This window comes from Pseudophryne corroboree, chromosome 2 (assembly GCF_028390025.1).
Source record: "Pseudophryne corroboree isolate aPseCor3 chromosome 2, aPseCor3.hap2, whole genome shotgun sequence".
Lineage (NCBI taxonomy): Eukaryota > Metazoa > Chordata > Amphibia > Anura > Myobatrachidae > Pseudophryne > Pseudophryne corroboree.
Window position 1 is genome coordinate 168892401 of NC_086445.1, and position 14114 is coordinate 168906514.

Sequence of the window (14114 nt, forward strand, 5' to 3'; positions counted from 1 at the left end):
TTAAGTTACATACAGGAGGTATCTCAGCAGGTGTGGGCCAAGATTTTGGTAGCCACCAGTACAATGCTACTGAACCAACATCCTGTCTATCTCTGCATACATTCATTAACAAGGACATTACAGACAGCATTGGAACTATACAGTAAGTAAGAATGACACACAAGTATATTGGACACATGTTCAGCAATGACGCACACTGCAGTATTTAAAACAACAAAGGTACTCACCCGGCTTAGGTGAAGCATCCCTGTAATGCAAATGGAGGGCCCGGGTCACTTCAGGTGGGATGATGGGCTGCAATGGTTTTTCATAGTCCTGATACTCCATTGCCAAAGGGGACCCTTCACCCAAGCCTCTGTGATGTTTACCCTGTGTTTCAGGTCACTAAACCAGTTTTCAGGGTTCAACTTCATGCTACATATGTCCAGCAGAATTAACTGCATCCACAACCCACTTCCAAATGAGCTTTTTCCATCACACAGTAGATGTCCAAGCAGTATATTCTGCACAGCCTTGGTTTTAGTGCACTGTGTGGATGCATTATCATCAGCTCCTCAGACTCTAACCCACCCTACTGGGCTACCTCCTCCTCTAGTTCTGCCTCTGCCATAACCTCCTCATCCTTTTTCCTACTCCCATCCCTCTCAATTCAACTTGTCACATATAACACAGATAAAAAAACACAGGCAACTTAAACCTAAACTAACACGCACCACAAATACACCCCAGCCACATAGTCACAAGACAAAATAAAAAAAACCACTGCAGACAAATAGAGTACAAGTCTACTACAGCCACAAGCAAGACAAAAAGACACCCTAAACTCCTCCACCTCCAAAAGCCAGTACAGTGCACATGTTTGGACAGCTTGGGGCATCTTTATAAGACAGTTGTGGTGTAACAGATGCATGTGATGCCTTCTACCAAGAGGAAAACGATATGAAGTTTATTTTCGGATTCTGTCAAATCTCATTGGTTTATTTGTATAGAGAGTCTATCGTAAATGTGTTGTGTGATGGAATTCAATGCCAGAACAAACCAATGAGTTTCACTATCGAAATTCAATAGACAGTCATACGCTTTGCTTAGTAAATCTAGGATTCAGACACTCCAAACTGACGGCGATATCCAAGATTTGGATCCAAGATTTAGTTGAACAGAATTTTTTTTAAATTGACTCCCAAGTTTGAGCTTTCAAATCCACTGTGCATGCCTGGACCAGCTAGCCGGGTCACGTGTGTATATCCTTTGAGACTGGTCTGGCGAATGTTAAGTCAAGCCTTTCCACTCCAGGCCAGCATCATGGAGGCAGCTGCATATCACAATTTGTTTGTCTTGTTTTTATAAATAGAACACCTCTTTTTTTTTATAATAGGCGATTTTATTGGCTTTTGATTGTTATTACTTATGTGCTGTTTAATGCAGTGTGATTGAAATGTAAGATGTTTATTTATGTGAGTTTTCTGCGTGCAGTAAACCAGAGATAAATTCCAGGTATACGGAGGTAAACTTGGGCAATAAAAATTGATTCTGATTTTGCTTTCAGTGCACGTGCATGTGCATATGCTAATTTACACACTTATGTCCATCCTATTCAAGTCCGAAGGAACTTGGTTGGATCTATCGTTCCGTGTAATTGTGTACAGTATTTCGGTTTGGCAACTGTCAGTGACAATGTGAGTGCAAGGTACAGCCCTGTCTAGTAGGCGTGTATCCAATGCTCCTTGAGATCCTGGGTCATGCATACAGGAAGGGAAGCCTGTTTCTGACATATCTTTTGCGCCTAGCTGGGGGTTGGTGCAAGGGCTAATACTAATGATGACTGTTGTGGCAGCTGGTTAATGTCAGTGAGCAGAGCAGCTTTCCGCTGGTAGTTGCAGGAATCTTCGCACTAGTCCTACGGATTTTCATATTAGCATAAGGTGGCAAATCAGGTTTCCTCGGCTGCCTGCAGCTACAGCTACTGTGCCTGCCACTCAGAATCAGCTCCAATATGTGTTTCACATTATTGTTATTTAATAGCAATAGCTGTATGTCCTCAAGGGATTTTTGTCTTTGTCCTCAAACTCCCTTACCATTGCTGCTGTGTGATAAAGAGGGTTTTGCAGACCTTATGGGGCTTTTAATCTAAAGGAGAAAAAAAAAAATACATCAGAAAAAGTATCACAGTTATAAGTAAAATACTATGATCAACAAGCACAGAGACATTGACATTAGAATATTAGTAGGGTGATGATGGGAATTGTCATGTAATAAAGTCCTGAGAATGTTTACATTCAGAATGATGACGTGTACAGTATGTCGACATTCGTATGTAATGCTGTAATAAGGAATTTCAAATGGCCACATACCTGCATTGCAATGTTGCTGAAGTTGAACTGTTTAGAAAGAGCCCCTGAAAAAAATGAAATGTACACAGTGAAATAACACAAAAAAAAAAAAACAGTCAGGCACACAGAACAAGTGCAAGAACATATCTGTAGTGAATAGGCCGTTGGGGGAAAAAATAGGAATTTAATACCTACCGGTAATTCCTTTTCTCCTAGTCCGTAGTGGATACTGGGGTCTTATATCTTAGTACCATGGGGTATAGATCAGGCCCACTGGAGCCTGGCACTTTAAAATTTAGTGTGTGCATGTGTGTGCTGGCTCCTCATCTATGCCCCATCTAGCAGACTCAGTCTAGGAAACTGCACGAGGAGACGGACATAATCTGACCAAAGAACAAAACAACAGCGGTGAGGCATTAAGCCAACACACAACCATAAACGAAAGGAGGGCGCTAACCAGAACAGAGGATAGCAACACCAACCTAACCAGGAAAGCACAGCTATCCCAACAGCAGAAGAGGACCGCAACATCGGTCCAACCAAAAACTTACACAGGTAAGCAGGAACGAAGCACTGAGGCGGGCGCCCAGTATCCACTACGGACTAGGAGAAAAAGGAATTCCCGGTAAGTATTAAATTCTTATTTTCTCTTACGTCTTAGTGGAAACTGGGGTCTTATACTGTAGTACCATGGGGAAGTCCCAAAGCTCCCAAACGGGCGGGAGAGTGCTGAAACCCCTGCAAAGCCACCTGACCAAACTTAAGGTCATCCTTTGCCAAGGTATCGAACCTATAGAATTTAACAAACGTGTTTGAACCAGACCAAGTTGCAGCTTGGCACAATTGTAGAGCTGAGACACCCCGGGCAGCCGCCCAGGAGGACCCCACCGACCTCGTCGAGTGGGCCTGAATAGACGTCGGCAAAGGCAGAGCCACCGAAGTATAGACCTGTTGAATAGTCAACCTGAGCCAACGAACAATAGATTGCTTAGAAGCTGGCCAACTAATCTTGAAGGCATCATAAAGGACAAACAGCGAGTCAGATTTCCGATGGCCTGCCGTCCTTTTGACATAAATCTTCAGAGCCCTGACTACATCCAAGTACTCACGGCCCACAGAAGCATCAGATAACACTGGAACCACAATAGGCTGGTTCACATGAAAGGCAGACACCACCTTAGACAAAAACTGAGGACTAGTCCGAAGTTCCTATCTGTCTTCATGAAAAATCAAGTAAGGGCTTTTACAGGATAAGGCCCCTAATTCAGAGACACGTCTGGCAGATGCCAATGCCAATAACATCACCGTCTTCCAGGTGAATAATTTCAACTCCACCCTATGTAAGGGTTCAAACCAATCCGATTTGAGAAAGGACAGAACCACATTGAGATCCCACAGAGCTGTGGGAGGATCAAAGGGTGGTTGCATATGAAGAACTCTCTTCAGGAAAGTCTGTACTTCTGGTAACAGGGCAAGTTGTTTCTGGAAGAAAATAGAGAGCTCCGAAATCTGTACTTTAATAGAGCCTAGACGTAGGCCCATATCCACTGACGCTTGTAGGAAAAGCAGAAAACTACCAAATTTAAACTCCACAGGAGAAACCTTAATACTTTCACACCAGGAAACATACTTTTTCCAGATACAATGATAGTGTTTTGACGTAACCATCTTCCTGGCCTGGACCATGGTGGAAATAACCTGTGAGGGGAGACCTGTCTTTGCTAGAATCTCCCTCTCAACCTCCAAGCCATCAAACGTAGCCGCTGTAAGTCTGGATAGATGAACGGACCTTACTGAAGAAGATCTTCTTGGAGCGGCAGAGGCCAGGGATCCTCCAGAGACATGGTCAGGAGGTCCGAGTACCACGCCTGTCGAGGCCAATCTGGGGCAATTAGAATTGCCTGAACGCTTTCCCTTCTTAGTCTTTTGAGAACCCTTGGGATTAGTGGTAGCGGAGGGAACAGGTACTCAAACTGGTACATCCACGGTGTCATCAGCGCATCCACTGCTACAGCCTGCGGATCCCTCGTTTTGGAACAGTAACGGCATAGCTTCTTGTTGAGTTGAGAAACCATCAAATCTATCTGTGGACCGCCCCACCGGTGAATTAACTGTTGATACACCTTGGTATGTAGGCCCCATTCCCCTGGATGAGGTCGTGCCTGCTGAGGAAGTCCGCTTCCCAGTTGTCCACTCCTGGATAAAATATGGCGTAGATGGCCCTTGTGTTTGCCTCCGCCCAGAGGAGGATCTTCGACACCTCTTGCATCGCCGCTCTGCTTCTTGTTCCCCCTTGTCGGTTGATGTACACCACTAGCGTGGCGTTGTCCGACTGAACCTGGATAGCCTGCGGAAGAGCATTGTAAACTGCCCTGAGTTCCAGGATGTTTATTGGTAGGGCAGAGTCCTGTCATGACCAAATCCCCTGGAACTGGGCCTCTTGGGTCACAGCCCCCCAACCCCGGAGGCTGGCATCCGTTGTCAGTAAAGTCCATGGGTGGATATTGAAACTCCTGCCCTCCACCAGGTGAGAAACCTGTGTCCACCACAAGAGACAAATCCGGACTTGCGGGGACAACGTCACTTCCTGATGCATGTGAAGGTGAGACCCTGACCATTTGTCCAGCAGATTCAGCTGAAATGGTCAGGAATGAAATCTGCCGTATTGGATTGCCTCGTAAGCAGCCACCATCTCGCTCAGTAATCGGTTGCAGAGATGTATGGATACCTTGCGAGGACCGAGCACCGAGCGCACCATAGCCTGGATAGTCAAGGCTGTGTCCCTCGGGAGAAACACCTTTTGAGACACAGTATCCAGTATCATTCCCAGGAACTGAAGACTTTGGGTCGGTTCCAGGTGAGACTTCTGAAAAGTTAGGATCCACCCATGATCCGTCAGTAGTTGAGTCATCAGATCAATGCTATCCAGCAGATGCTCCCTGGACACAGCCTTTATTAGGAGATTGTCCAAGTAGGGGATTATGTTCACTCCCATCATGCGCAGCTGCAGCATCATCTCCGCCATGACCTTGGTGAAAACCCTTGGAGCTGTGGATAATCCAAAGGGTAAGGCCTGAAACTGGACATGGTCGTTCAATATGGCAAACCTGAGTAGGTAAGCATCCTTGACATCCAGAGATACCATGAACTCCCCCTCCTCCAGCACGGACAACACCGCCCGCAGGGATTCCATCTTGAATTTGAATACCCGCAGATACGGGTTTAGAAAGTTCAAGTTCAAGATGGGGCGCACCGAACTGTCTGGTTTGGGTACGACAAAAAGACTGGAGTAAAAACCCCAGTTGCATAACTGAAGAGGTACAGGCACCACCACCCCTGTCTGCAAAATCTTTTGAATAGCCTTTTGCAAGGTAACTCTTGCTGCGGGTAAAGCTGGTAAGCTCGACTTAAAAAACCTGTGAGGAGGGAGTGTCTGGAATTCCAGCCGGTATCCTTGGGAAATGAGGTCGCTCACCCAAGGATCCCGGCAGGACTCTGCCAACACGTGGGCGAAGTGTTGAAGGCGAGCACATACCTGAAAGGTGCCTCTCCGCTGGGGCCAACCGTCACGCGGAAGGCTTAGCGGCAGGAGATCCAGTGGTCTGGTCCAGGGAGATGGCAGGTGCAGGCTTATGGGACTTACCACGGATCCTCTGGAGGTGGTGGAGGACCCTCGGCCCCTGCCTCTGAACCTTGCCACACGAAAGGACTGCAAGGAGGGTCCGGTGTAAGAATGTCTAGCAGGCGGCGCAGCTGACGGCAGATAGGTAGACTTACCCGCCGTAGCCTGGGAGATCCATTTATTTAATTCATCTCCAAACAAGGCATCACCTGTAAAGGGAAGATTTTCTACACCCTTTTTGGAGTCAGCGTCAGCAGACCACTGACATAACCACCGAGCCCTGAGTGCCGAAGCAGCAATAGCAGTAGTGCGGCCATTTATCTTACACAACCCCTTAATAGCTTCACTCATAAAGTTTGCAGCATCCTGTATACAGTATGTTGCAGCAGAGTAATGACCTCATCCTGGGGTAGAGAGTCTAAACCTTCAATAACAGAGTCAGACCACCTGACTACCGCCTGAGAAATCCACCCACAAACTATTGTGGAGCGCTGTGCCGCACCTGCTGCCGTATAAATTGCCTTGAGCATTAGTCTCAATCTTACGGTCAGCCGCCTCCTTCAGGGATACAGGTACCGGTAGTACTAATTTTTGGGACAGTCTGGATACAGACGTATCGACTGATGGGGTGTTTTCCCATATCTTCCTGTCCTCAGCAGGGAGGGGAAAAGTAGTTAAAAACCTCTGAGGAATCTTAAATTTTTTATCAGGGTTTAACCAAGCCTCCCTGGCGGGGGAGTTTAATTCCTTAAACACAGGAAAAATTGCTGAGGTCTTTGGTCTAATATTAAAATATAATTCCTCATCTGGTTCCGCCTTCTGATCTGGTATGTGGAGGACCTCTCTAATAGCAAAGATGAGAGCCTCCACTCCAGGGGACAGAGAGCTGTCCTCATCCATATCATCATCATCCACATCCAGCTGATCAGAGTCAGAATCAGACTGTAACACCTGAGGCAGTGAGCGTTTATGGGATACCACTAGAGGGGGCTGATAAGCCTTGTTGGCATCTGCAACCTTAGCCACACAATCAATAGATTGTCTTAGCACCTGTCTCTCTCTTTTAGCAGCCACCAATTCTGAATTTACATTCTGAATCATGCTTTTGAAGCTATCTAGCCAGTCAGGTGCCTGTGAACTGTGTCCCTGTTGTGACAAAGAACATTGTTCACACATGAATAACCCCAAAGGGGGTTGAGTTACAAGCTGTACACATAACCATGTCCACATACATTTTTGACATCCGTAATACAGCTTAGCCCACTGTCTAGCACCTCAACACAGACCCTAGAGAGCCCCTGGAGTGACACTGAGGAGCGGACACCAGCACACAGAAACACAGCAGCACAAAGTATGTAAGTATGTGTATGACCTGTTAGGAGTGCAGCGGCGATACTGCTGGTGTGCTTCCCCCTTCTATGACCCCCTGGTACCAGTTTACAGTCTGCAGCAGCGTGGGTCCCTGGAGGAGCAGTGTTCATGCAGCCTGATGATCCGCAGCAGGAAATGGTGCCTTCCCGCCTCTGTTCCCGCTCCAGGAAGCCCCACCCTCTGTAATGGCGCGTGGTCCCTGACAGTGATTTTATACTGGCAATGTTAAAAATAACATTATACATCCATATACAGTCCACACAAAGCCTTAAGACAGTGAGAACTGTGGGGCTTATAGCCCAGAGCCAGTTTGTCCGCGGTGGGCACCGCAGCTCCGGGCTCGTGACCGCCGCGTGACTTGCCGCCAACACTGTATCGGGGACCCGCTAACCGGGACCCCGGTGTAATACTCACCGCACCTGGATCTTCAGCATCTGTTCGAGGGTGGCGGCTAGCTGCCGGCATGGGCACACTCACTAACGGAGTGTGATCAGCACCTCAGGAGCTCAGTATCCTGTCAGCTGGGATTACGAACCACTAACCCTCAGGAGGTTGGTTCGGTCCCCTCTCTAAGTCCCACGAAGAAGGTAGTCTGGTTGCCAACCAGTACTACCTGTAAATAATAAACTTCAAAGAAAAATCTCTGGAGCTCCAGAGAAGTGCACCCGGCTACTCTAACACATTTTCCTAAACTGAGTCTGGTAGGAGGGGCATAGAGGGGAGGAGCCAGCACAAACATGCACACACTAAAAGTTGTTTAAAGTGCCAGGCTCCAGTGGACCCGATCTATACCCCATGGCACTAAAGTACAAGACTCCAGTATCCACTAGGACGTAAGAGAAAAAACAATAAGCGGTGTATCTTGACAGACGGAAGATTATCAGGCGTGCAAAAGCAGAAGCTGAGGAGAAAATGGCCTAGTCAGTAGATAAAAAGGGGCAAAATTTTTTTCAAGTATTTAAGTGAAAGGAGAAAATCAAATGGAGGAATAAATAAGAATTTACTTACCGATAATTCTATTTCTCATAGTCCGTAGTGGATGCTGGGACTCCGTAAGGACCATGGGGAATAGCGGCTCCGCAGGAGACTGGGCACAAAAGTAAAAGCTTGAACTAGCTGGTGTGCACTGGCTCCTCCTCCTATGACCCTCCTCCAAGCCTCAGTTAGGATACTGTGCCCGGACGAGCGTACATAATAAGGAAGGATATTGAATCCCGGGTAAGACTCATACCAGCCACACCAATCACACCATACAACCTGTGATCTGAACCCAGTTAACAGTATGATAAACGAAGGAGCCTCTGAAAAGATGGCTCACAACAATAATAACCCGAATTTTGTAACAATAACTATATACAAGTATTGCAGACAATCCGCACTTGGGATGGGCGCCCAGCATCCACTACGGACTATGAGAAATAGAATTATCGGTAAGTAAATTCTTATTTTCTCTAACGTCCTAAGTGGATGCTGGGACTCCGTAAGGACCATGGGGATTATACCAAAGCTCCCAAACGGGCGGGAGAGTGCGGATGACTCTGCAGCACCGAATGAGAGAACTCCAGGTCCTCCTCAGCCAGGGTATCAAATTTGTAGAATTTAGCAAACGTGTTTGCCCCTGACCAAGTAGCTGCTCGGCAAAGTTGTAAAGCCGAGACCCCTCGGGCAGCCGCCCAAGATGAGCCCACCTTCCTTGTGGAATGGGCTTTTACAGATTTTGGCTGTGGCAGGCCTGCCACAGAATGTGCAAGCTGAATTGTACTACAAATCCAACGAGCAATCGTCTGCTTAGAAGAAGGAGCACCCAGCTTGTTGGGTGCATACAGGATAAACAGCGAGTCAGATTTCCTGACTCCAGCCGTCCTGGAAATATATATTTTCAGGGCCCTGACTACGTCCAGTAACTTGGAGTCCTCCAAGTCCCTAGTAGCCGCAGGCACCACAATAGGCTGGTTCACGTGAAACGCTGAAACCACCTTTGGGAGAAATTGAGGACGAGTCCTCAATTCTGCCCTATCCGTGTGAAAAATCAGGTAAGGGCTTTTATAAGATAAAGCCGCCAATTCTGAGACACGCCTGGCTGAAGCCAGGGCTAACAGCATTACCACCTTCCATGTGAGATATTTTAATTCCACAGTGGTGAGTGGTTCAAACCAATGTGATTTTAGGAACCCCAAAACCACATTGAGATCCCAAGGTGCCACCGGGGGCACAAAAGGAGGCTGTATATGCAGTACCCCTTTGACAAACGTCTGGACTTCAGGCACTGAAGCCAGTTCTTTTTGGAAGAAAATCGACAGGGCCGAAATTTGAACCTTAATGGACCCTAATTTTAGGCCCATAGACAGTCCTGTTTGCAGGAAATGTAGGAAGCGACCCAGTTGAAATTCCTCTGTAGGGGCCTCTTTGGCCTCACACCACGCAACATATTTTCGCCAAATGCGGTGATAATGTTTCGCGGTTACATCCTTCCTGGCCTTTATCAGGGTAGGGATGACTTCTTCTGGAATGCCTTTTTCCTTCAGGATCCGGCGTTCAACCGCCATGCCGTCAAACGCAGCCGCGGTAAGTCTTGGAACAGACAAGGTCCCTGCTGGAGCAGGTCCTTTCTTAGAGGTAGAGGCCACGGGTCCTCCGTGAGCATCTCTTGAAGTTCCGGGTACCAAGTCCTTCTTGGCCAATCCGGAACCACGAGTATAGTTCTTACTCCTCTCCTTTTTATGATTCTCAGTACTTTTGGTATGAGAGGCAGAGGAGGGAACACATACACTGACTGGTACACCCATGGTGTTACCAGAGCGTCCACCGCTATTGCCTGAGGGTCCCTTGACCTGGCGCAATATCTGTCTAGTTTTTTGTTGAGACGGGACGCCATCATGTCCACCTTTGGTTTTTCCCAACGGTTTACCATCTCTTGGAAGACTTCTGGATGAAGTCCCCACTCCCCCGGGTGAAGGTCGTGTCTGCTGAGGAAGTCCGCTTCCCAGTTGTCCACTCCCGAAATGAACACTGCTGACAGTGCTATCACATGATTCTCCGCCCAGCGAAGAATCCTTGCAGCTTCTGCCATCGCCCTCCTGCTTCTCGTGCCGCCCTGTCTGTTTACGTGGGCGACTGACGTGATGTTGTCCGATTGGATCAATACCGCCTGACCCTGAAGCAGGGGTTTTGCTTGACTTAGGGCATTGTAAATGGCCCTTAGTTCCAGAATGTTTATATGAAGAGATGTTTCCATGCTTGACCACAAGCCCTGGAAATTTTGTCCCTGTGTGACTGCTCCCCAGCCTCTCAGGCTGGCATCTGTGGTCACAAGGATCCAATCCTGAATGCCGAATCTGCGGCCCTCTAGTAGATGAGCACTCTGCAGCCACCACAGAAGAGACACCCTTGTCCTTGGCGACAGGGTTATCCGCTGATGCATCTGAAGATGCGATCCGGACCATTTGTCCAGAAGATCCCACTGAAACGTTCTTGCATGGAATCTTCCGAATGGAATCGCTTCGTAAGAAGCCACCATTTTTCCCAGGACCCTCGTGCACTGATGCACTGACACCTGGCCTGGTTTTAGGAGATTCCTGACTAGCTCGGATAACTCCCTGGCCTTCTCCTCTGGGAGAAACACCTTTTTCTGGACTGTGTCCAGAATCATTCCTAGGAACAGGAGACGTGTCGTTGGAATCAGCTGCGATTTTGGAATATTTAGAATCCACCCGTGCGGACGTAACACTAACTGAGATAGTGCTACTCCGACTTCTAACTGTTCCCTGGACCTTGCCCTTATCAGGAGATCGTCCAAGTAAGGGATAATTAAAACGCCTTTTCTTCGAAGAAGAATCATCATTTCGGCCATTACCTTGGTAAAGACCCGAGGTGCCGTGGACAATCCAAACGGCAGCGTCTGAAACTGATAATGACAGTTTTGTACTACAAACCTGAGGTACCCTTGGTGAGAAGGGTAGATTGGGACGTGGAGATAAGCATCTTTGATGTCCAGAGACACCATATAGTCCCCTTCTTCCAGGTTTGCAATCACTGCTCTGAGTGACTCCATCTTGAATTTGAACCTCTTTATGTAAGTGTTCAAGGATTTTAGATTTAAAATTGGTCTCACCGAGCCGTCCGGCTTCGGTACCACAAACAGCGTGGAATAATACCCCTTTCCCTGTTGTAGGAGAGGTACCTTGATTATCACCTGCTGGGAATACAGTTTGTGAATGGCTTCCAAAACTGCCTCCCTGTCGGAGGGAGACTTTGGTAGAGCAGACTTCAGGAACCGGCGAGGGGGAGACGTCTCGAATTCCAGTTTGTACCCCTGTGGTACTACCTGCAGAATCCAGGGGTCCACTTGCGAGTGAGCCCACTGCGCGTTGAAATTTTTGAGACGGGCCCCCACCGTGTCCGAGTCCGCTTGTAAAGCCCCAGCGTCATGCTGAAGACTTGGCAGAAGCAGAGGAGGGCTTCTGCTCCTGGGAAGAGGCTGCCTGGTGCAGTCTTTTTCCTCTTCCTCTGCCCCGGGGCAGAAATGAGTGGCCTTTTGCCCGCCTGTACTTATGGGAACGAAAGGACTGAGTTTGAAAAGACGGTGTCTTTTTCTGCTGAGAGGTGACCTGGGGTAAAAAGGTGGACTTTCCGGCCGTTGCCGTGGCCACCAGGTCCGATAGACCGGCCCCAAATAACTCCTCCCCTTTAAACGGCAATACTTCCATATGTCGTTTGGAATCCGCATCCCCTGACCACTGTCGCGTCCATAACGCTCTTTAGTTAGTAATATACTGTCCCTATCCAGGGTATCAATATTTTCAGTCAGGGAATCCGACCACGCAACTCCAGCACTGCACATCCAGGCTGATGCGATTGCTGGTCGCAGTATAACACCAGTATGTGTGTATATACCCTTCAGGATATTTTCCAGCCTTCTATCCGCTGGTTCTTTGAGGGCGGCCGTATCAGGAGACGGTAACGCTACTTGTTTAGATAAACGTGTGAGCGCTTTATCTACTCTAGGGGGTGTTTCCCAACGCGCCCTAACCTCTGGCGGGAAAGGGTATAGTGCCAATAATTTATTAGAAATTAGCACTTTTTTATCGGGGGAAACCCACGCTTTATCACACACCTCATTTAATTCATCTGACTCAGGAAAAGCTACTGGTAGTTTTTTCACTCCCCACATAATACCCTTCTTTGTGGTACTTGTAGTGTCAGAAATGTTCAATGCCTCCTTCATTGCCGTGATCATGTAACGTGTGGCCCTACTGGACATTACGTTTGTCTCCTCACCGTCGACACTGGACTCAGTATCCGTGTCTGGGTCTGTGTCGACCCACTGAGGTAACGGGCGTTTTATCGCCCCTGACGGTGTCTGAGACGCCTGGACAGGCACTAATTGATTTGTCGGCTGTCTCATGTCGTCAACAGTTTTTTGTAAAGTGCTGACATTGTCACGTAGTTCTTTAAATACAACCATCCAGTCAGGTGTCGACTCCCTAGGGGGTGACATCACTAATACAGGCAATTGCTCTGCTTCCACATCATTTTCCTCCTCATACATGTCGACACAATCGTACCGACACCCAGCACACACACAGGGAATGCTCTGATAGAGGACAGGACCCCACTAGCCCTTTGGGGAGACAGAGGGAGAGTTTGCCAGCACACACCAGAGCGCTATATATATATATATATATATAGGGATAACCTTATATAAGTGTTACTCCCTTTTATAGCTGCTGTTTATAATTTAGCTGCCAATAGTGCCCCCCCTCTCTCGTTTTTACCCTGATTCTGTAGGGACTGCAGGGGAGAGTCAGGGAGCCGTCCTTCCAGCGGAACTGTGAGGGAAAATGGCGCTTGTGTGCTGAGGAGATAGGCTCCGCCCCTTCACGACGGCCTTATCTCCCGCTTTTTTCTGGAAAACTGGCAGGGGTTAAATACATCCATATAGCCCAGGAGCTATATGTGATGTATTTCTTTTGCCATCCTAAGGTATTTCTGTTTTTATTGCGTCTCAGGGCGCTCCCCCCCAGCGCCCTGCACCCTCAGTGACCGGAGTGTGAAGTGTGCTGAGAGCAATGGCGCACAGCTGCAGTGCTGTGCGCTACCTTAGTTGAAGACAGGAACGTCTTCTGCCGCCGATTTCACCGGACCTCTTCGTTCTTCTGGCTCTGTAAGGGGGCCGGCGGCGCGGCTCCGGGACCCATCCAGGCTGAACCTGTGATCGTCCCTCTGGAGCTAATGTCCAGTAGCCTAAGAAACCCAATCCACTCTGCACGCAGGTGAGTTCGTTTCTTCTCCCCTTAGTCCCACGATGCAGTGAGCCTGTTGCCAGCAGGACTCACTGAAAATAAAAAACCTAAAATAAACTTTTACTCTAAGCAGCTCAGGAGAGCCACCTAGCATGCACCCTTCTCGTTCGGGCACAAAAATCTAACTGAGGCTTGGAGGAGGGTCATAGGGGGAGGAGCCAGTGCACACCAGCTAGTTCAAGCTTTTACTTTTGTGCCCAGTCTCCTGCGGAGCCGCTATTCCCCATGGTCCTTACGGAGTCCCAGCATCCACTTAGGACGTTAGAGAAATAAGACTTATGATGGAGAGTGAGAGCTTGGTTGAGGGAGACAAGGCAATAGCAACCATCTAAATAATTATTTTTGCTCAGTATTCACTACAGAAGGAGATGGGAAGAGGTCGCAGTTAAGCTGCATGGACATTCGTAAAATGAAGGTGGATGAAAGTATATTTACAGAGGAGAAGGTACTAACAGAATTTTCAAAACTGAAAGTGGATAAATCAATGGG

At 48.0% G+C, this 14114-nt stretch overlaps 1 protein-coding gene across 7 annotated transcripts in view; it reads right to left on the reverse strand.

Annotated features, from left to right (window-relative positions):
* LOC135006019 (uncharacterized) overlaps window positions 1-14114 on the reverse strand; it is a 425336-nt gene that overhangs the window by 31488 nt on the left and 379734 nt on the right. For 5 of the 7 annotated variants that reach the window (XM_063951982.1, XM_063951984.1, XM_063951986.1 and 2 more), the window contains 2 exons: window positions 2352-2395; window positions 2076-2127 (listed from right to left, as the gene is read on the reverse strand). In XM_063951982.1, the coding sequence (XP_063808052.1) occupies window positions 2076-2127; window positions 2352-2395 (96 nt within the window). Of the gene's footprint in view, window positions 1-2069; window positions 2128-2351; window positions 2396-14114 lie in introns of those variants that run through there. The other 2 variants (XM_063951987.1, XM_063951985.1) reach the window with 1 other exon arrangement.